Source organism: Drosophila mauritiana, chromosome X (genome assembly GCF_004382145.1).
Source record: "Drosophila mauritiana strain mau12 chromosome X, ASM438214v1, whole genome shotgun sequence".
NCBI classification, from domain to species: domain Eukaryota; kingdom Metazoa; phylum Arthropoda; class Insecta; order Diptera; family Drosophilidae; genus Drosophila; species Drosophila mauritiana.
The window spans coordinates 15694383-15716619 of NC_046672.1; the positions used below are offsets into that span (position 1 = coordinate 15694383).

At 38.5% G+C, this 22237-nt stretch overlaps 4 protein-coding genes across 14 annotated transcripts; 2 read left to right on the plus strand and 2 right to left on the minus strand.

The window, feature by feature from the left end:
- Positions 1-292: 292 nt before the first annotated feature.
- Positions 293-2434, minus strand: LOC117147761 (membrane-associated progesterone receptor component 1). Of its 4 annotated transcripts, none has more exons than XM_033314783.1 (5): positions 2355-2434; positions 2232-2287; positions 1627-2057; positions 659-811; positions 293-587 (listed from the first exon to the last, which is right to left on the minus strand). In XM_033314783.1, exons 3-5 carry the CDS (start codon positions 1985-1987, stop codon positions 355-357), a joined length of 747 nt encoding a protein of 248 aa, XP_033170674.1. In that variant the 5' UTR covers positions 1988-2057; positions 2232-2287; positions 2355-2434; the 3' UTR covers positions 293-354. The 4 variants fall into 4 exon arrangements, with proteins under 4 accessions (XP_033170674.1, XP_033170676.1, XP_033170673.1 ...); XM_033314785.1 differs by having other exon boundaries at positions 1627-2073; XM_033314782.1 differs by having other exon boundaries at positions 2232-2420.
- Positions 2435-2796: 362 nt separating this feature from the next.
- Positions 2797-3757, plus strand: LOC117147760 (putative ribosome-binding factor A, mitochondrial). Its single transcript, XM_033314780.1, has one exon. It carries the CDS (start codon positions 2881-2883, stop codon positions 3694-3696), a length of 816 nt encoding a protein of 271 aa, XP_033170671.1. The 5' UTR covers positions 2797-2880; the 3' UTR covers positions 3697-3757.
- Positions 3758-4362: 605 nt separating this feature from the next.
- LOC117147758 (dynamin) lies at positions 4363-18425 on the plus strand. Of its 7 annotated transcripts, none has more exons than XM_033314773.1 (17): positions 4363-4379; positions 5038-5362; positions 6859-6932; positions 7000-7756; positions 7826-7942; positions 7999-8227; positions 8292-8449; positions 8509-8615; positions 9236-9429; positions 11168-11287; positions 11631-11642; positions 12461-12466; positions 13722-13925; positions 14001-14094; positions 14156-14295; positions 14355-14497; positions 17935-18085. In XM_033314773.1, exons 2-17 carry the CDS (start codon positions 5217-5219, stop codon positions 18083-18085), a joined length of 2652 nt encoding a protein of 883 aa, XP_033170664.1. In that variant the 5' UTR covers positions 4363-4379; positions 5038-5216. The 7 variants fall into 7 exon arrangements, with proteins under 7 accessions (XP_033170664.1, XP_033170661.1, XP_033170663.1 ...); XM_033314770.1 differs by having other exon boundaries at positions 4373-4464; XM_033314772.1 differs by lacking the exon at positions 4363-4379 and adding an exon at positions 4487-4653.
- A 568-nt stretch (positions 18426-18993) lies between these two features.
- LOC117147759 (G1/S-specific cyclin-D1) lies at positions 18994-22036 on the minus strand. Of its 2 annotated transcripts, XM_033314778.1 has the most exons (6): positions 21891-22036; positions 20901-21585; positions 20255-20476; positions 20021-20195; positions 19815-19960; positions 18994-19755 (listed from the first exon to the last, which is right to left on the minus strand). In XM_033314778.1, the coding sequence occupies exons 2-6, from the start codon at positions 21483-21485 to the stop codon at positions 19438-19440; spliced, it is 1446 nt and encodes a 481-aa protein (XP_033170669.1). In that variant the 5' UTR covers positions 21486-21585; positions 21891-22036; the 3' UTR covers positions 18994-19437. The 2 variants fall into 2 exon arrangements, with proteins under 2 accessions (XP_033170669.1, XP_033170670.1); XM_033314779.1 differs by having other exon boundaries at positions 20901-22036.
- Positions 22037-22237: the final 201 nt, after the last annotated feature.

Here is a 22237-nt window from a genome sequence, read left to right on the forward strand (position 1 = left end):
GTTACATTTTTATGAATATACGACTATAATATATGGAACAAGATCACATCACAACGTGAATTATAGTAACAACTATAGCTTTTGTCAAGGCTGCACTCTAAGAATAACATTCAAAAACGATTTTATCTGTTTTAAATTCTTCTGAAATGTTCACGATAAATTTAATGCCTTGATTTGTACGGTTCAAATTGGGGCGTGTTCTTTAAATGTTTTCCAAATAGGTCTTGTTCTCGATTTTAAAGGAGCAGAGGCAGCATCAAAAAGAGTCGGAAATGCTATTTAGTTTTGTTGTGTTTCTAACCGAAAATAAACTACTACAGCCACATCCAAAAGCAAAACAAAAAACCCGATTCGCTAACAGTCGGTAGAAGAAATGGGCTGATCTTGTGCGTTTTTTTTGTTTGTTGCATTGCCTTGCAAAATGTGACTTTCCTTTTCTTGTTTGGTGTCATCAGTCTCAGTTTTCGACTTGGGTAGGTTCTTTCGCTCTTGTTCATCATTGTTAACATTCTCCTCGTCCTCATCATCGTCATAGTTGGTTGGTTCCTCGCCCTTGCGCAATAGCTTTCCAACCAGCTCATATTTTTCTAAATAACATAATGAGAACGTTAGTTTACCTATGGATCTGAGCATATACATATATATACGATTTAATTACCCTTGAACTGCATTTCCCATTCCCGCACAGAGTCCATTTCCACGGCACTTAAATCGCTCAGGTCATCGTATTCATCCTTGTCAATTGAAACCACGCTGAAAGTGGCCAAGTTTCGGGAGGCATCTCTTCCCGCAAAAGTTGCGTAGGGTCCACCTGAAAACCAGATAATCATCATATAGTTTTAGTTTGTTGGAGTCAGCAGTCTGGTCATCATGAACACAGCACCGTAGATAGAAGATAGTATACAATCAAGTGCGCAACTTAAGGGTTTTCTGCGCATCTACGTCACAAGTGTCGTGCATCTTGCTCGCACTCGTTACTTTTAGTTAAAATACTTAAGGGAAAAGTGCAATCCGTTGTTGAAATGCCACTGGTTTCTGTTTGGTGTCTTTGAACATTTCAATTAAGGCATTTACATTAGGAAGTATTTAGATTTGATAAGGCGGATAACCCAAAGTGGCTACAATTGAATCACTATCTCATAAATAGTTCTATGAAAATGACGATCATGGTGAACTATTTTAGCATTTCATGCTTAACAATAAATTATGCGGAAAACACCTAGTCGACATTTGGTAGGCATTATTTAATTATTGAATTTGGTTAGATAGTTGCGCTATCTAAAACGAAAAGTTTCTTGTTGATAAGCTGTTAATCTTAGCGCAAAAAAATTACGAAATATAGCAGAGATATGAGCAAATGTCGTGCAATATCTCCTCCCACAGAAATTAAATGCGATTAAGAAAGTTACAGATATCAGGAAAACCAATATTGTGATATATCATTGCAATTATAGGTAGACATCGAGGGATAATAATAAGGGGATCTTGGCAATCAAACACATAATAAATACCAAAATCCCTTCCTTATAATCGGCAATAGATCAATCTAAAATATTGCTAATGGGATATGCTATACTGTAAGCTTAGGAACAACTTAAATTAAAATATTTATGACTTATCACTCACCTGGACCGTAAAAACGCCTTCCTTTGCTGACATCGTAAACGCTTCCATTGACGGCGACCAAAACCCGGCCATCCGGCTGAGTTCCATCGTACTGGCGAAGCTCCTTCACAGTGAAATCGCGTCGGATTTTGGGTAACTCCGGTTCGGATGGCTTTGCAACGCCCACGGATGGCACTTCGGTGCGATCCCGAACGATTTTATAGACCAGGAAGCAGATGATTGCCAGGAGGGCCAGGTTCATTGGACTGTACAGGATTTCGCGGATTATGTTGCCCAGAAATGAGGAATCATCGTTGTTTAGATTGTTGCCGATTTCTTTGTCGTAGGCCGAACTAGGATCTGCACCCACTTTGGAATCCATCTTGTTCGGTTAGTTTACTTGCTGCACTGGATGTTGCTATGCACTGAATGTTACAATATTGTACATCAACCTGCGAATTGTGTATACTGTCATTTAATAAATATGCGTTTCGTGATCGGATTTTATGTAAAAAAGCGGTTTGGTATTCCGAAAAAGGGGTAAATATATGTAAGCGCATTGGTAATGGACCAAAATATATGTACATATGTAATTGCAATGTAAATTCCAAAGTTTATTAGCTCACCTTTTAGACGTGCCGTCTCGATTCGATTATTTTCATATTCCTCTGATCAATTTTTGCTGCGCAACAATGATTTCATAAATTAATATCTTTATTGCTCAGCAGCACCGACCTTTTGCGACTTACTGTATTTACAATTTTACGAACTACTTATGAAAATTGTGACAATGATTTTAGTAGGTTAAAGGTCTTTCATTACTGAAAAGTAATCGACAGAAGCGATAGCAGCGTGTTGTCAAACACCAAGCAGATATAACGCGGTTTTTCCACTGAAATTTTCTCATGGAACGGTGGGAAAAATTGTATATATCAACGTCGGTTCTCACTGATGGAAAATTCAGAGCTACTAAAATACAATTTAAATTATTTAATATGAATGAGCAAACTTGGTTTTAACCTGGCTTATGGCAAGTTACTCAGCAATCTACTGTTAAAAAACTTTTATTCTGTGAATTCTTAGATATGAAGTTAAATGAAGTGCAAATAAGCTATCTCCGAATTAAAGTGGTCCAGAGTGCTCGAACTTATTGTCCATCTCTAACGCATTTTTAAAACGCAAGTGGCTGGTCACACTGATGTTATTCCACATTATATTTTGTATTGTATTCTAGTTTATCTAATCTAGCAAATATATTTAAGGCAACTAGACTAAATGCTAAGCATTCGTGTTTTAAGGCTACAAAATGGACACTCCATTCTTAACAACGCCTGCCAATTGGCACTTTCGCGAAACAAGAGCTCCAAAAGTTCGAGCAAAGACAACGTAACGCGCCAGGGAAAAATATTTGGCTCGTTGTTTGGAAATCGGCTCAAAGGCAGCAAAAACCATTGGTATCCATCGCCCGATGCAGGAACATCAGGCAATCAGAAGTCGATGCACGCCTTGAAGTTTGGAACCCCACACTCGAAGACAACTGCCAGCCACAACAATCGACGCATGTCTGTTCTGAACAAGTTGTTCATGACGAACATCACTGATATTCTGGCCACCGGCGCAGTTGCCGATTCCATCGTGGGACAGGGAGTGCAGATTTCCTATGTCAAGATCACCAGCGACTTCTCCCGCATCAATGTCTATTGGATGGGCAAGGATGGCGGGGAGAACCAAGAGCTCGAGAACACATTGAACCGCATGAGCGGCAGACTGCAGCACGAGCTGTCGCAGCTGCATCTGATGGGCGAAGTGCCAAAGATCAAGTTTGTCCGGGACAAAACGAGCACTGGTCTCCATCAGGTCCATGAGGTTCTGTCCAAGATCGATCTTCAGCATAGTTACTCTAGTTCAAATGCGGAAGTTGAAGAAAGCGACACGCAGAGTTGTCAGCCGGCTGCGGATGAGGAATGGCCGGAGATGCGACAGGATTTCCTCAGTTTTAACCAAAGCTTAGTTATGGACAAGATTCTCGGCAAGATGCGCAAGTCCAAAGAGGCCTGGGTTCATCATAGGCAAAATATTGCCAAAACCTAACGTTTGTTAAATCCCTCGACTTATGTACATAATGTTAATTATTAAAGTGTTATCAATACAATGTAAATTGGGTTCTTAAGTTGGAAATAGGAGTAGGGTCTGTAAACATTTGATCATTTTCCAATAAGTTTGAAATGATGGCTACATTTGACCCCAACCAGTTCATCATGTTGAGTGGTTTTAAAATAGAGTATCGACTGCGTTTCTAAAAAAAAGCTTTAACGGCTTAAAATTGAATGTCAAAGGTCAAATCATCACCATAATCGATTATATCGAATGATGTTGCTTTTAAAGCTTGCGCACTGCATCTGTATCCGTTATCGATATAAAGCAAAGACGCAAATAGGCGGACATGCGCACAAAATGAAAAGTTTTATAAGCTTTTAGTATTGGTAATATATTTCCATCAGGATATGCCTATTGTAGCTGTGCATTTAATTTAATAAATATATTAATAGTTACTTGCAAGTTAATGTATTCAAATCAGCTGTTTTTAATAGTTGCGATAGTGGGCGACCTTGCGCTTAAATTGATATCGATGGCGGATAAAGCACTTGACTTGTTATCGAAACCAACACTTAAGCTTCGGCATACGGAAGCTATTCGATATATCGATGTATCGCGAGTGATTCACCCAGCCCTATCAATTATACCAAAAAAATCAGACCAGACCAGCTTATCGGGTACAGATTGATTACTTTCTTGCATCTCTAGTTTTAGTCGAAAAAATCCATTGAACCGATTTGGAAGCGGAGTGTGGTGATAGTTGTCAGTTTTGCACAATAAGAAGAATATTTGTTTAAAAGACCAAGCCAAAGCCCAAATCGCAGTGCGCTCTTTGTGGCGATAAACATGACATCTACACTAACACAACACAGTTAAGCCTGAGAAATAAGTGACAAATTGGAAAAGTCGATGATAAATTCGTTTGGGAGTATATATACAAATTCTTTTCGTGTAAATGTCGATAAACATTTTTGCTTCAAAGCCCAACAATCATACCCACCTTTACCTTTTTCGCGATTCCAATTCCGATTTCAATAAATTTCGCTACATCGCCATTATAAACCGAAGAAGCAAGAAAGGTTATTGTGGTGGTACATACAATATATCGGGTTAATCGTGTGGGAGAATGAGTAACTCATGAGTGCTCTCCAATAACGATTTCTGTTTGCGATTTTCCCTGCTCCCCCACGACTTACGCATATTTGTTATTAACCACCACCCCACCGCCCCACACAAATTTTGTCAATTTTTTTTTGTTGTGTTATCTATTGCAAACGAAAAGAAAAGTGATGGAACGCATGAGAGTATTTATAATGCAGTAATTGTATTTTGCAGAGGAGTGTGTGCAGTGAAGAAGAGCCAGCGATTAAAGGAAACACAGCAAGAGAAAAACAAGACCCGCGGAGCTGAGCAGCAAAAACACAAACATCCGGACGAGTTGGGATCGCAGTTCGATCTGATCTGATCTGATATCTAATCTAATCTAATTGTGTGGGAAATCGGACCTCGCCGCAATGGATAGTTTAATAACAATTGTTAACAAGCTGCAAGATGCGTTCACATCGCTCGGCGTCCACATGCAACTGGATCTGCCGCAGATCGCGGTGGTCGGTGGCCAATCAGCTGGCAAGAGTTCCGTCTTGGAGAACTTCGTGGGCAAGTGAGTATCCCACCCAACGCCTTATCAGCATATTTCCCTCTCATATGGGATCATACTATCATACCATATCACCCTATCAGCAACCCGAATATCTGGCCTACATATATGGTGATTGATAATGGACCTGAAGGCGCCTTTGGCCTGCAGCGCGAATCGATTTTTCTGCACGCCAGTGCTCAGCGAAAAGTAGCACTATTATTTCAAATGTTCCGTGGAATGCCCAATTAAACGTTACTGGGAAACTATGACTAATCGCTGATATCACTCGCTTTCAGCCATTGTTTTTTTTTGGTTGTTTATTAACAATCAATAATTGCTGTCTACGAAACAAGTGTACACTTGCTCATAATGACCAAACCATATCAGTGGTCTTAACTTAATTATGATGATAAGAATTTTATCTTCCACCTGCACAAAGCTGTTGAAAATCCAAAAGCACCGCAGCTCGACAAACTATATTCACAAAATGTATTGAAGAACACCTAAATACGTATTTTGAAATCTAAATTGTATGTATCAATGCGATTTCTTGTGTTTGTATCTATAAGCCTGCGCTGTCTCTCATTTTTCTTTGTTAGTGTCCACTCTAAATACAAACATATAACGAAAACAATGGCTTACGCCCCAAAAAAATGCAGATAAGACCAATGATAGTATGTCGCCGATTTAAGTTTTCCCCCCACTCCTACCAACGATTTGTAGAGAAACTCACATTCTATATGTTTACTTTCGAATAATTTTGAAAAAGTTTGACCTCCTTTAGGGTCGATTTACTTATTTTCCATGCCTTGCTTGCTAATTAGGGGGGGTGCGCTGAAAAAGAACATTAATCAATATGCCCATTCATGTATTTACAAACTGCATTAAACCATGTAAAGTTTGTGCTTACATAAGTCCACTATGTTCAAAATAGTCCAGATAGAATTCGCATGCGCCGTGCTTTTTATTTGTATGTATGTATGTATGTATGTGTGTCAATTAGGGTGGTTCCACCGCCCACCGCCCCCCGCCCACCTGACACCACTGAGCCGTCGGCGGAAGCGAAAGAGGCAGCCCACCCACGGCCAGCAGGCCAAAGTCTTAATGTCAATGGAAAATGAAGGCTTCTATTAACTGGGCAGTGCGAACAGGATGTAGGTGACCAGAGTGGTCAGAATGACCCATTTCCCCCATTCAATTTATTAGCCTAGCTAACCAATAGCATTTCTTTAATTACTCCGAGGTATTAAACAATGCCCAACACCCTTCCTGGTCAGAAGAAAATACATGTTTACACAACACTCTTGTCCTCAACTGGGATTGTTAAACACTAGCTGCAAGGCATAAGTTGAAGTTCCATTAAGTTTGTAGTACTGGCAACTCAAATACGCATTATTCCACGCAATTTCAAAATGGATTGATTCCCTCTACATACTTCTTAAGCCCACAATCCGAAAACCAAAGTACACACTTGTATAATTCCATTATTAAATACAAAACGTTTCCCCATTTTACAGAGATTTCTTGCCGCGTGGCTCTGGCATCGTGACTCGCAGACCACTAATCTTGCAACTGATCAATGGAGTTACCGGTAAGCTGAACATTTGATATGATCAAGGAGAAGCTATCTTCTAATGCACATTTGCTATTTATTGCAGAATATGGAGAGTTCCTTCACATTAAAGGCAAGAAGTTTTCCAGCTTCGATGAGATCAGAAAAGAAATCGAAGATGAAACGGATCGTGTGACCGGTAGTAACAAAGGCATTTCAAACATTCCAATTAATTTGCGCGTCTACTCGCCGCACGTACTCAATTTAACCCTGATCGATTTGCCCGGCCTGACAAAGGTGGCCATTGGCGATCAGCCGGTGGATATTGAGCAGCAAATTAAGCAGATGATATTCCAATTTATTCGCAAAGAGACTTGTTTAATTCTGGCTGTGACCCCGGCCAATACCGATCTGGCCAATTCGGATGCCCTCAAGCTGGCCAAGGAGGTGGATCCACAGGGTGTGCGAACCATTGGCGTTATAACCAAGCTGGATCTGATGGACGAGGGCACCGATGCGCGCGACATTCTGGAGAATAAGCTGCTACCGCTGCGACGTGGCTACATTGGCGTGGTGAATAGATCCCAGAAGGATATCGAGGGTCGCAAGGATATCCACCAGGCGTTGGCCGCCGAACGCAAGTTCTTCTTGAGCCATCCCTCCTATCGGCACATGGCCGACCGTCTCGGCACCCCCTACTTGCAGCGCGTGCTCAACCAACAACTAACCAACCACATCAGGGACACGTTACCTGGCCTGCGGGATAAGTTGCAGAAGCAGATGCTCACTTTGGAGAAGGAGGTGGAGGAGTTCAAGCACTTTCAGCCAGGCGATGCCAGCATCAAAACAAAAGCTATGCTCCAGTAAGTTATAAAAAAATGGGATTCCCTTTTGTAACGATTGATTAAAATGGTGCATTTACATTCCTGCAGAATGATTCAGCAGCTGCAATCAGACTTTGAGCGAACTATTGAGGGCAGCGGCTCAGCTTTGGTGAACACAAACGAGCTCTCAGGTGGCGCCAAGATCAATCGCATTTTCCATGAACGGTAGGTGTTTGTGGTGCATTTAAAAATAAAAAACTCATAACATCTCGTTGCTTCAGTCTGCGCTTTGAGATCGTTAAGATGGCTTGTGATGAAAAGGAACTGCGACGAGAGATCTCATTTGCAATTCGAAATATCCATGGTATTCGCGTTGGCCTCTTCACACCCGACATGGCGTTCGAGGCGATTGTCAAGCGGCAGATAGCGCTGCTCAAGGAGCCGGTTATCAAGTGTGTCGATCTAGTCGTACAGGAACTTTCTGTGGTCGTGCGCATGTGCACAGCTAAAGTAAGTTGGCTAATTTGCTGCCCCAAGCTGAGCACTAAGTTTATATTGTTTCATCTTTGAACAGATGAGTCGATACCCACGTCTGCGTGAGGAGACCGAACGTATTATCACAACACATGTGCGCCAACGCGAGCACAGCTGCAAGGAACAGATCCTGCTGCTCATTGACTTTGAGCTGGCCTACATGAACACCAACCATGAGGACTTCATTGGCTTCGCCAAGTGCGTATTTGGTCATTTGGATGGAGCGTAGGGAAAACTAAATCTTGCTCTCATTATAGCGCTCAAAACAAATCAGAGAATGCCAACAAAACTGGCACTCGTCAGCTGGGCAACCAAGTCATTCGCAAGGGTCACATGGTCATCCAGAACCTGGGCATCATGAAAGGTATGCACGTTCACCCTATGACACTCTCAATCAACGTGCTATAGCATTGATTGTGGGGGGCAGTATCCTTGTAAATGGTGACAGAATGCTTTGTTAGAAATTTAGTTTTCAACGTTTCCGAAATGGAAGATGAAGTGCGTTAAGACTGGTCACCGCTTGGTGGCTTGGTGGTGGACATTTTTAACCTCTTATAATTTGTATTTTTTATGTGAACATTGTCTTTGTCATTGAAAGATATAAAATTAGGACGATCTGGACCGCTAAACGTACGATTTTTCAGTCCTTCTGCAGGTACTATCATGTTTTCTGTTGCTTTTGCTTTGCGTTCTTTGGATAATTAATTAGAACACGCCACTCTTCTGCATGTTTTACTTTCAATCATTCTTGAATCACTCGAATCGAACACGATTGCTGACCTTCCATAGGCGCGCCGAGCATCCTTCATTCGAAGGATACGTAGGTACAAAATCCAGCTTAGCTAACAAAATTGAAGATGATTACTTCTTGATGAGGTGAAGAAGTTGTTTACGAGCGTTGCATCTACTGACCCAAAAACTGTTTCGTTTCTTTGATTAGGGATTTCATGGATACGTATTGATTTTCGCATGTGTGTCTTGCAGGTGGATCGCGTCCGTATTGGTTTGTGCTGACATCCGAGAGTATCTCCTGGTATAAGGACGAGGATGAGAAGGAGAAGAAGTTTATGCTGCCGTTGGATGGTTTAAAATTGCGTGATATTGAACAGGGATTTATGTCAATGTCTAGACGTGTTACATTTGCTTTATTTAGTCCCGATGGACGTAATGTTTATAAGGTTAGTAATTTTTGTTAACATACAAAAAAATGAATTTTAAATGATTTCAGAAAACAAAACCAGAGAAAAACTTTTAAATCAAAATAACTAAACAAACAAACAAAAGCAATTTTTGAAGATATTTTTACGCAAAATATTTCAAATCTTCATTATATAACCCCAATTTGAATCCTTTGGTTAAAATAGTCGGGCAAGAGATCAATTAATTATTTTTTTGTATAATATAAAAATTACTATGTTTTTATCAACATTTAAGTCGAATTGAAGGAAAAGGAGCTTGCCGCGTCGTAAACTCCTTTTGCCTTTTGATTTCGTGATGTGCTATTAGCTTAAGAAGTTCACGGCTCTATTTGATTCACAATGAATCGCGCAAAAAGTAGTCATCCATCCATTATCTAACCTCTCGATTGTATTAAATGCTATTGATACTTTCCACAAACTTTGTTTCGTCCCAGCACGGAATCGTTGTGACATCAAAATAATTTTCAAATCGATATTGCACTCTCAAAAACGTAGTGATCGATAACGATTTTTGAAATACAACCTTGTTCGCAGCCAGAATAAAGCTCATGATATAATCTTGTGATTTATACTGGTTGTACAAGGTTAAGAGAAGTGACTTTCCCCGATTTCCATTAAAACTGCTTTATTCTCTGTGTAGTTCTTTAAAAGCTTTCAACTTTTTGGCCAAAAAAACGAGTTTTCCGATAGAATTAACAGCATGAAGAGCTAGTTCTTAGTGAATGCAATGGGCCTCAGCTATACATAACTATCTATTTCCTTCCTTTTCGGGACTTTTAGGATGCTGTTTCCTTCCAACTCATTGTAAACCAGTCGACCTTTCATCCAGCATCCCTCATTTATGCCAGAAACTTCCTTCCTGCCTCTGAATACTATGCTAGGCTATTTTACACTAAACATAACAACTCAACAAACAGTTTTGCTTAGTGTAATGTCTAACCACTTAAAACATCACTTAATACACAGATTAAACGTTTATCTTTAAGGTGCCAATGGTTTTTATATTTATAAGTCACTACAAGCAATACCTAAACCATCTGAACATTTAAAAAATATGTTTTTGAGATTATGTAACGCGTTTTCAGCAAGGCATCGCTCTTCACGGACTGCGAAATCCTGGATTCAAAAGAACTGATGGTCTGATTCAATTAAAAACTGAGAGCATCTAGGGATGTTTTAAGGCTAGTTCGTTCCAGTTCCTTCGTTTTTATGAAACATCAAGAGATATAAACCAATTTTGTTGTCATTGCCCATAAAGGCGAAACAGCACTATATTAACTATTCTTGCTTTTTTAAAGGCTACACTGCTCTACAACGACTTTCGAAAAGTGTGAAATCTACAATGGGTATATCTACAAAAATAACGTGATATTGCCATTTGATTTTATTACAAGTTTTTGAGCCATTTTCAACTAATCGATAAAGCCTTTTCTCTTCTGTGAGTCCGTCCGCATTGAAAACAGGATCTGCCACACTCTCGTCCGCCTTCAAGGATCTTCAAAGAGTTAGTCTTTTATAATTCAGGACCAGCAGAGTAGGTCGAGCACATTTGGATGTGCGTTTTTATGACAAAAGTGAACCGCGCCCAACTATGCAAATCAACAAACTTTCAGATCTGATTTTCAAATGAATGTAGCGTACCATTAGACTAAGCAAAAACATGCGATGTTGTATCAAAAATGTTTCATTCTCTGCCTTCGAACACCCGGTATTCTAGGACTACAAACAACTGGAGCTCTCGTGCGAGACTGTGGAGGATGTGGAGTCCTGGAAAGCTTCCTTCCTGCGAGCTGGTGTCTATCCCGAAAAGCAGGAGACTCAGGAAAACGGCGATGAGGTGCGTACATAGATAGTAACCAGTAATCCTTAGAAATATCCATCAACTTGACACTAATTGGATTTAGGAAAGAAGCCCTAGACGAACTAGTGGCTCTATAGAAATATTATATTACATTATATAATGTTATAAATTCGACCCTATATGACCTAAAAAGCTGATATGTTTAAGGTTGGGTCTTAGATCGCATACTTTTCGTTTAGATATTTCCACTGAAATTGAAAGCATTTCCGATTACTACATTATCTATATATTTATATATCTTTGTTTCCGCTGTTTCATTGACCAAATCAACAAAATAACTCGCAAATATCGGTGCTTTATATATGCATTCGTCATCCAGGAAGGACAAGAGGTTTGTTAATCTTTGCAACTTTTCGGAATATATATATTATTTAGTAAACTCATCAATTAAATGTCGTATAAATGTATGCGATTTTGAATACTAATAACTAATACATTATTTTAACATACTTTTGATCATTTTTCTTACGTTTAATTTTTGTTGTTTCATTTTTAAAGTCTGGTGAGGTATTTTAGCCGTTATTAGACACAAATTGTTTTTATTATTCGAAAATAGAAACTCCAAATTGTAAATTACTAACATATTGTTAATCGGCTGAGGATTTGGTAAAATTAAATAACTGCGGCTTTAAATGTCATCACATTGCAAAAAATCATACATATGATTAAATTAAAGTTCTATAAAACAGAGTATTCCTTAAAAGCTAGTACACCTCGAAATCTCCAGATGGTGTAACCCCTTAAATGGTTAAAGGTGCGATAAATTACCACATCACAAGCCGAGTATTACCAAATGGATATATATTTTTATATATAAATCACTTACGATTGTGTTGAAATTGAATAACTTTGTAGAAAGTTTTCCACTTGACTGCAATTCATTTTACTCGGCTTGTGATGCTTTTCTTTTCATCAGCCAAAGTTGTAGTTTGTCGGTCTTCCATCTTGTTTATTTAACTAACTTAGAATTACTGATTAAGATAGTCGGCTGTTCGACTATGGCATTGTTACTGGTTTCTTATAACGATTGTGGACATGTTGTTCTCTTCTATTTTACCGCCACCTACCGAACAAAAAAACGACCAATCTATCTATGAAACGCCAAAAATACACACAAAATTAATAATTTCTTCCGGTTGGTTTATTTAGCAAAAAGTATGTTGATTTCAATTGTTTATATTGGGTTGATTCTTTTCCTTATTAAATTGTTGCATTTTCTCACAATATAATTATTCATTTATACCCGCTACTGCAATTACTCGTAATTATTTCCAAGATATATTCAAGATATGTTGATTAATCATTGAGACTTGGGATTCGATAAGAGCTAAGTTAGTTGGGCTTGATTTAGTTGCAGGGGAAGTCTATATTGAAACGGGCTAAAAGTAGCGGGTATCACGTAGTCGGATATTCGACTTTTTCGTTCCTCCTTGATTTTAATCAATTTCAAGATGACTTGTCTTCGATTTAAGTAAATAAAAGATATAGATATACTTAAGGTCTATCTATAATATGACTAATGCCAATTTTACTTAAATTTGACAGTCGTCGAGAGCATGCACTTTGAACTTTTCAAGTTAATTTGTATTATATTTTACTATTGGATTAATTTATTTCACTCAACGTTCAAAATCAATATATTCAAACGCATGCCACTCGAATTCAAAGATGAGAGTTCAAAAACGCAATCATATTTATGTAAATGTTATGAGTTATATAAGTTTCAGAAGATTGGGGTTTACAAACTGTAACATCTGCAGTATTTTCGTTGGTTTATCATGTGTTAAAATGTTGGATTTTTAATCCCTGAAAAGGTTTAAATGCTGGCGAGGTCTTAGAATGACCATGGTATCGGTATAGTTTTTTAGTTAATGCTCCCTATTTAGTAATTGCAATAATACCAATATTCAGAATCGAAAAAGGTGGCATCACCGAAATAAATTTCATTTCACTTAATGTTCAAATATGTTGAGAAAAATACAAGGTTAGTGATTTCTAAATAGAATATTCAGACTGTTGAGGGGTTACGCCAGCCTAGAAAATGAAAAACTTGAAACGATTTTTTAAAATTGTCGAAAACTTTTACTTTTTGTTCCTCCGCCGCCAGCAAATTTACAATATGCATGTTTACCTTTTTTTTTGAAGAAGAAGAAAGCCACGCGAAATCGTTTGGGTTACGCAACTTACTTTGAGTGTGGGAAGTGGGTAATGGGTATCCTATAGTCGGACCCTCGACTGCAGCGCTTTTTTTCTCGTTTTTATGTGCACGATTCAGTTGGTTATTTTGCTTTCAAACACTTATTCGGTTGGCTATTAGGTTTTTGAATACTTATGCACTCTATAAAATTACGAACAATCATTTATGGACTATCAATATCCCACAACCCACCCCTATACGAATACTAAACAGTCGGCCAGCGAGGAGAGTTCCAGCGATCCACAGCTGGAGCGGCAGGTCGAGACCATCCGTAACCTGGTTGACTCCTACATGAAGATCGTTACGAAGACCACCCGTGACATGGTGCCCAAAGCAATTATGATGCTCATCATCAACAATGCCAAGGACTTTATCAATGGCGAGCTGCTGGCACATCTGTACGCGTCCGGCGATCAGGTAAACTAATTAGCTTCAGATAATCCAGAAGATTGTGGCAGTAACTGTAACATGACTATATCTACTCGTCTACAGTCCCAGATGATGGAGGAGTCGGCTGAATCGGCCACACGGCGAGAGGAAATGCTGCGCATGTACCGTGCTTGCAAGGATGCATTACAGATCATAGGTGAGAGCTAACATGAGTTCCATTGCAAACGATTGTAATACATTGTCGAAACCAATTCAAGGCGATGTATCAATGGCCACCGTGTCCTCGCCATTGCCACCGCCGGTTAAGAACGATTGGCTGCCCAGCGGCTTGGACAACCCACGTCTATCTCCTCCAAGTCCGGGTGGCGTTAGAGGAAAGCCAGGACCTCCCGCACAGGTAAAACCACTTGTTTACTCATTATTGAATGGAATTGCATATAGCAAGTTCGCTTGCAGAGCTCCTTGGGTGGACGGAACCCACCATTGCCACCATCTACAGGTCGCCCAGCGCCAGCGATTCCGAATCGCCCAGGAGGTGGGGCACCACCACTACCCGGCGGTCGTCCCGGAGGATCTCTTCCCCCACCAATGCTACCATCGTGAGTACCCTTCTATCCACCATCCTTTTCTGACTGCCAAATACACAAAGATATATGTGGATCATTATTGAATTGGTTTTTGTATTGATTTGTGCCATTTTCTAAAATCTCTGCGCTCAATAATGATCCACGTATTAGGGGTGTCACAGAAATCCTTACCAATTTGGGAAACCACGATGAGTCGAAATGGTCGCATTGCCACAGAAAAATACGTACAACTTATGAATAATCGTAGGAAAACAAAGCTCCATAAACTTGACTGCTTAGAATAGAGGGTTTTGTATTTTGTTTATTTTTTTACAAAACTAAAATAATATATTTTATGCGGCAACATAACTGGAACATTTAAGCTCCTTTACGTATAAATAAATGCCTTGAACTGATTGAATAATTGAATAAATGCATAGTGAATGAGATTATATTCATGGTGAGCAACACAAAGGGAGTAGATATAAACAAGCTTTTAAGTCATTGTAACTTGCTTATATGCCTAATTGGACCTAAAGATAATACATAAAGTCAATCGAAAGCGATTTTTGTGGCACCTCTGTGTATTTAGTTATATTTTTAAATCCATAAACGACAGTTGTGACCTCGTTTTATCTACTATGTGTTTGCTTTTTAAAAATGACTAAAGGTTAGGTTTTTGTGAATAAAATAAGTGAATCTCGAGCAAAGACGTGAGTATTCACTCTATCATTATCCAACTTGACTTCGCCTAGGTATTACATACATGCAAATGGGTATCGAAAAAGCGAAACTAACGTAGATTTGGGATTATATTCACATTATGTGTCTCACATATGTTCTAAATGATTACTAACTAAAAACGCCAAATGTTCAAGTACTAATATCTAACTAAAATCTGAAGTCTATGTTGCTAATCAGGAATTCAACTTAATTTATAAAAATTATGATTTCGACTCGGATTGTTATACCCGTTACTCGTACATTAAAAGGGTATACTAGATTCGTTGAAAAGTATGTAACAGGCAGAAGGATTCCAACCGTATAAAGTATATATTCTTGATCAGGATTAATTGCTGAGTCGATCTGACCATGTACCGTCCGTTTGAACACAATAATTTTGAGTTTTTTTATTTCATTATTTTTTCACAATTTCTACCAATATTCCAAAAAATATTGAAATGAGTAACGGGTATCTGATAGTCGGGTAAATCGACTATTCTCTTTTGATTTTGAATTAAAAAGTAAGAAAGAAATTATTGTCTGTGGCACTGCGAAAATGGAATTGAAGAGATTAAGAAAGTCAATCAAAAGCGATTTCTGTGAAAACCCATTTCGAATAAATCTTTTTCGAATGTGCGAGTCATTTTTTGAGGATGAGTGTTAAATTTAAGTTGAATAATAATGTGTTTGGCCCAGAACTCCTGAACCAACTTAATAAAACTCTTTTGTTGTCTCTTTTTTCTCTTTCTATGTGAAACGATTAAAAACGAAAACACTATTAAAACACACTCAACTCAACACACAACAAATATGAACAAAAATAAATATCCATACAATTTGAAACCATTTAACACGAACAGGCGTCGTTAAATTGTTGTCAGCGTCGAGAGACATCTACATATGTATCTAGGGGATGAATCTGCAAAACGTAGCTTGCTGACGATTTAACCAACCACAAACAATACTTTCAACAATTGTAATTTGATATTATTCCGGCAAAATCCAGAAATTTACAAAAAAAAAAAACAAACAACCATGAAAATGATCCCAAAATCCTAGAAATCCAGAAATCCAGAAATCAACAACGATGGGAAATCGATACATTTGATTCGCTTGCGTATTATTGTAGTCATATATATATATATATAATCTGAAGCGTTGAAACTGATATAAATTCTTAATATGTGAAAAGCAACTAGTCGAGATGCACATGATTTCTTTAATTCCATAAGATGTTTTTCGTAATGTCTACTTCCCCGTGTAGATATATATACAATATATACATGTACAAATGTATGTGCATTTGTTCGTGCATGCCTAATTAATTATTATTATTATTATTTGATTAATTGAGTAATTGATGTCCCCCCCATTATCAACGGCATAAGCTCAAAAGTTATGTAAACTATTTGTGTGGGCAGATGCTTAGTGACGATATTAACCAATGATCTTAATTATATAGCTAACTATTAATAAATAGCTTTCGTTAACTGCATTGTGTTGTTGTTGATGTTAAACTATAAAACCCAATTAAATTAGAAAATGTTAGGTAACGCAGCGTTGAGAACATTTCAAGTCAGTCACAAAGTATTTCCTTGAACTTAAAAAGCAAACTAACATTAATTAACAACTAAAAGCGAACTAACTAAACACTAAATTACCCCATCCATTTAACGGAAATGCACACTGCAATTACATATTGGGATTCAAACTAATTAAGTAGGACTTGCTTTCGCTTATCGCTATATATCGTATTATGATTATGATTATGATTATGATTTGTTCGCCATGAATTAAATACGATTAATTTCTGTAAGAAACATGTTATTTGTATGTATGTACATATTCCCCATCCGGATGCTCGGATTTGTGGAATCATCAGCTGTCCCGTTTCCAAGAAACGATTAAGTTACAGGATTAAGTTAACGCTTATTTGTATTGTCCATTCCTCTTCGTATTTGTAGGTACATATTTGCTTAAGTTTGGTCAGGTCAGAGGTCAAAGTACTGATTTGAATTCGATGCAAGCTGGTTATTTTGATTGCAATAGTTAATATTTGCGAAATTTGCTGAGATTTTTTTCATGGTTTGTATCGATTCCCAGGAACATACAAAGAAACAAAAACTAATTTAAAACAATTTATATGTATAACCATATTTATAGCCAAGTCAAAAAGTATATTTTCTTTTAAATTGACATTAAACCGCTTTTTGCCACAACAACCCTAAATATATCTATATACATATACACATATATATAAATATATATATGTAAAAATATATATACGAAATACGTGTTTCCAATATTTTTATGTACAATGTATTATTTATAATGTTGATTACAAATATATAAGTCATGAAAATACTCTTGTGACTTACTCAAATGGATTGTGACGATGGAAATATGCAACAACTTAAATTACATATGACCAGTTTACGTATACACACAAATAAAGTGCATAAATAAATACATAAATTGTTCGTATTACATAAGTGTGTATTGCTTACTGGCGGGGAATAGTCGAGTCGACTCGACTACCAGCTACCTATTGCTTCACGCTTGGTGTGTACCTCGTCGAAGTCTGTGCGAAGTAGAAGTTGGGTAGTGCTAGAGGTGATACTCAATCCAACTTCGGATCAGATCCGAACGATTTGAATTTATATAGATTACATATACATATATGCTCCCTCAATTCAAGCACTTCACATACTTCAACAACTAAATAATACCCTTGTTCATTTTCAAAGCCGTGTGTCCGGAGCTGTCGGCGGCGCCATTGTCCAGCAGTCGGGAGCCAATCGCTATGTGCCGGAGAGTATGCGTGGACAGGTGAACCAGGCGGTTGGCCAGGCAGCCATCAATGAGTTGTCCAACGCCTTCAGTTCGCGATTCAAGTAATGCCCGCGAGATTGTGAGCACAACATGCAGAGTATGCAAATTATTTACAGAAACTTAGAGAGCCAGCACGCGACCCCTCTACCCTCTACCCTCTCCCCTCCACCATATCATATCATTTTTATCAAGGATGTAACACCGCCCGCAAATCCCAAAAAGATGGCAATTTCATCATCCAGTTGTTTTGGAAATTCGATGAAAAAATTTTAAAGGTGTTTTTCACATGATCTTTTGGACAAATTCTACATACAAATTTAGTGGTTTCGAATTGAGTTCATCGGCTTTACCATTTACTTTTTAAAGTATATTTAAACGTTAAATAAACAAAATTTATTTTCCAAAACGAGTATTTATGTATATGTAAAACAGTACCTAGCTTCATAGTTTTCGTTTACAGATGGTATTACCATATGTACCATATATACCATATATATGATATTCGAATCGCACTGAAGGAGGCGGACGAGTGCAGGAATGCAATAAAGCCAGTATTTTTTTAAAGCTCAAACAAAACCGAAGAAATATCTAAAAAGGATAATCGTTAATTGCAGTGTTACAATGCTTCTACATTGATGGTAAAAATCGAACTATGTACTCACTCTAAAAACTTGTATGAACTAAACTATCCTCAGAGCAATGAATTATATGCGAACAAATATTATTTAGCAACGCAATGTCCGCAAGAAATTATACAAAACCTAATCAATGATAAATATTATGTGTGTTAAGGTTATGGTCTTTAACGATTCTTGTTTATAGACGTTTGTTAATAAGAAAATAAAGAAAATTAAATTATTCGCATTGCCTTTAACTACTTGGATTCTATTTGGTAAGCTAATGCGATTTATCTGAAAGTAAATCATACGAAAATATACATACATCATCATAGGCAGAAAAGAAATTGCTTTTTCCTATCATTTATTTGCCAACTAATATAATTATTATCAAATGTAACTTTAACATATTGTTTTTCTCTTTATGTTGGATGGTTTTTAAAAAAAATTGCATTTAATAGTTCGTTCTTTTTTGGTTATCTGTGTAGGATTTCGAAAAGCGTATATATACAAAAAAAATATTGCTTTGCTGCTTACAATCAGTCTCGTTTTTATGTTTCATCCATTTCAAAGTTTCATGATGATTAGTTAAAACTATTTTATACAAAATATTTATGATAGCTAAAGATAAAAACCCACAGTTTGGTAAAAAATAGTTGGGTACATATAAAATACATCGATTCAAATGTAAATAGTGTGATATTGGCCAATCGTACAGTGATCGGACTATTGGGATCCTATATATAGTTGCAACTTAAGTCTGACATAACTATCATGTATGTATAACTATCATTTGACACCTCAAAATGTAACGTCTTGTATCTCGTTTTGAGCCTGAGCCTGCGCCTGCATCTTGCACGTGTGCGTTCGATGTGGCGCTGCGGACCCAAAGTTGTGCTGCTGCTGGTGCTGCTCCACGCACTCGGCTGGAGCTTTCGGCAGCGGCAAGGGTCTTATTGAGATTTGCGAGAGGTGCTGCGATTGATGTATTTGGAAGCGCCCCTTGTAGTATAATGCTGACATTTCTTCTGGGTCAATGTTCACTAGATATGGCTCTAGATTCCGACTGTGCTCCTTAAAGATGTCCTCCATGTGCAGCATGCAGTCCTGCACCTGAGCCTGTGCATTAGAAATCAATTGAGTGGCACATAACAACACTGCTCCCTGGCCATACTCACTTGCTCCACGCTGGTCAGATCGGTCATAAGACTCAACAGGAAGTGCAGATTGTGTCCCGAGCGCAGATGCCACTTTAGGCCATTCATCGACGCAGCTATGCTCGATGCAGCTATGGTGCTGGCCGAGAACTTGGCAAACTTATGTTCTTCAAAGGAAGGGGGAGAGAAGTCAGTACTTAAGTTGGCCAGTTTTGTATATGGCTTACCTTTCGCTGCCAACGATATAAATGCCTGAGCATGTCCCCGCACTTTGCCAATGTTTATGTCCGGAAAGTTTTTACTGCCTATCGGCAGGCGCATCATCAGAAGCTCAAGGAAGTCCAAGGGAGTCACAGATGAGAGGTCCCAGCCCAAGCGGCTCAGCACATACAGCTCCCATTTCTTGGGAATGAAATAAATGATGTAGCCGCATGTTCATCGGAGGTATTGTAGGTACTTACAATCAAATCATCCTTGTAAATGCTGTTGTCCGTGTAAACAACGAGCAGATCCACCGAAAGAGCACGACAGCTGGGTTCACGGAGCTTTGAAGCCAGCAAGAGGCAAGCTGCGGCCAAAATTTGTAGTTGGGTCTTGCGTACTGATTTGCTCGAAAGAAATCGATCCATGTAATTTAATGCCAGTAATACGACCTCTTCCTGGCAATTTTCCTCAGCACACACCTGTGAACACGTATTCAATTAATGAACGAAAAGGGTAGTGAAATATTGCAATGGGTGTGCGATAAAGACCACTAAAACAAATACTAATCAATTAAGTTTATTTATGAAATTGGGAGTCCACAATTCTTCTACAATCACAGAAAGTCAAGTTAAAATTAAAATAAATACATAAAAAATATGCATTGTTTGCATTACGGATGGTTATCCTACTGCTTGCTGGGCATATTCGCTGCATATGAACTTTGATATCTCCGGAACTAGGTTCTTGGATTTATTTCATTGGGTCGCAACAAATACATTTATATTGGAAACTTTTCCATCTATTTGGTAACATTTTCTAACAGATTATAAGTACAGGGTATATCACAGTCGGCTAGCTTGATACGATATGAATTCTGTATCTACATTTCGTTTGATTACTCACTTCCATCATCCATTCGGCGACAATTTTGCGCATCGGTGGCGTAATATCCTTCTGGATGCTAAAGTAAGTGTCGGGAATCTTGTGGTGCTTTTCCTCGACCTTGAGGAAGTTCTCCAGACAACGATCCGAGTACAATGTGGGATCCCCGATGGCAGTGTTCACGTTGTCGGTTGCGGGTGGATCGGCTGTTGTGGTCAGGCGATCGTCGAATCGTTGGCAATGTGACGTCGGTGGCTCCTGGCTGATGTAACGCGGATAACTTTGGATTGATTGGGTCGCTGTCGGTGGTGGTGGCGGCGGCGGTGGAGGCGGCGGCGGGGGCTCCAATTCTTCTGGATTTTTCGCAGCCGAGTCCACCGACGCGTATATATACACCAGCTCCTTCATATTGCACACTACGGCATTGTTCTGGGCATCGGGATGGGAATCGGATTCCGCGTCCCCCAAGGATGAACATATCGATGATTGATCCCGAATGATCGCCGGCGTGGACATTTGCTGCTGTCGTTTGTTCAGACGATATAACGATGAATCTGATTCATAGACTATGATTTCCGAGCATAAAAGATCCATTATATCGGCCATACGTTCCGTTTAAAACTATGGATTCTCTCCTCGCCTCACTCTCAAGCCATTTATGTGAGCCGATTTATCAGGAACTTTGGGTAACTTCGATATGGGAATACTGCGTACAATAGGAAATGATCGTACATAAGTACATACATACATATGTATGTTGCAACCTTTTGTTCACATTTAACTCAAGTATTTGCTCAAATATGGGCACACTGCGTATTTAGTCCTGTGTGAGCACAAGAATATAGCATATAACCCTAATGACTTGACTTATTCATATGCACATTACATGCCATTATTTACATATGTTTTCGACCTGCTCAGAAAAAACTTGTTCATCTCACATTATGTAGTTATGTACATGTACATGCATGGCTATGTACGATCAGCTCGAGAACAAAAGTTTTCACTTACGCCTATTCTCGGAATTCTGGTTATGTACAAACGGCACAGCACTCCATAGAGTAATATAAATTAACTATTAAAAAAGTATACTCGAAGTTGCACACGTTTGCCACTTAACCGGCGTGGACAAAGCATTTATGTGAACCAGATAGTTACACCTTATGGCTGAAAAAAACTAGTTCAGCATGCCGTGGTCGGAGTTATATCTCTTGCTCACTGCGATCAGGAAAACATATCGATCTTCATCGATTATTAGTATAGCAGTATCTTAAGAAATGAAAGGCAAGCGAAACACGTAGAAAAGGGGAACTTCCTCATTTCGTTTCCAACTTGTTGCTTGTAACATATGTTTTACT

Excerpts from the sequence above, each read along its gene's own strand:
- LOC117147759 (XM_033314778.1), bottom strand. The coding sequence starts at position 21,485 with ATGGCCGATATAATGGATCTTTTATGCTCGGAAATCATAGTCTATGAA. Across the intron at positions 20,477-20,900 it reads TCGCCGAATGGATGATGGAA|GTGTGTGCTGAGGAAAATTG; the intron begins GTGAGTAATCAA and ends ACGTGTTCACAG. Across the intron at positions 20,196-20,254 it reads TTTACAAGGATGATTTGATT|AAATGGGAGCTGTATGTGCT; the intron begins GTAAGTACCTAC and ends TTCATTCCCAAG.
- LOC117147760 (XM_033314780.1), top strand. The coding sequence starts at position 2,881 with ATGCTAAGCATTCGTGTTTTAAGGCTACAAAATGGACACTCCATTCTT.
- LOC117147758 (XM_033314773.1), top strand. The coding sequence starts at position 5,217 with ATGGATAGTTTAATAACAATTGTTAACAAGCTGCAAGATGCGTTCACA. Across the intron at positions 9,430-11,167 it reads ATGGACGTAATGTTTATAAG|GACTACAAACAACTGGAGCT; the intron begins GTTAGTAATTTT and ends CCGGTATTCTAG. Across the intron at positions 13,926-14,000 it reads TGTACGCGTCCGGCGATCAG|TCCCAGATGATGGAGGAGTC; the intron begins GTAAACTAATTA and ends ACTCGTCTACAG.
- LOC117147761 (XM_033314783.1), bottom strand. The coding sequence starts at position 1,987 with ATGGATTCCAAAGTGGGTGCAGATCCTAGTTCGGCCTACGACAAAGAA. Across the intron at positions 812-1,626 it reads AAGGCGTTTTTACGGTCCAG|GTGGACCCTACGCAACTTTT; the intron begins GTGAGTGATAAG and ends TCTGGTTTTCAG. Across the intron at positions 588-658 it reads ATGGGAAATGCAGTTCAAGG|AAAAATATGAGCTGGTTGGA; the intron begins GTAATTAAATCG and ends TATGTTATTTAG.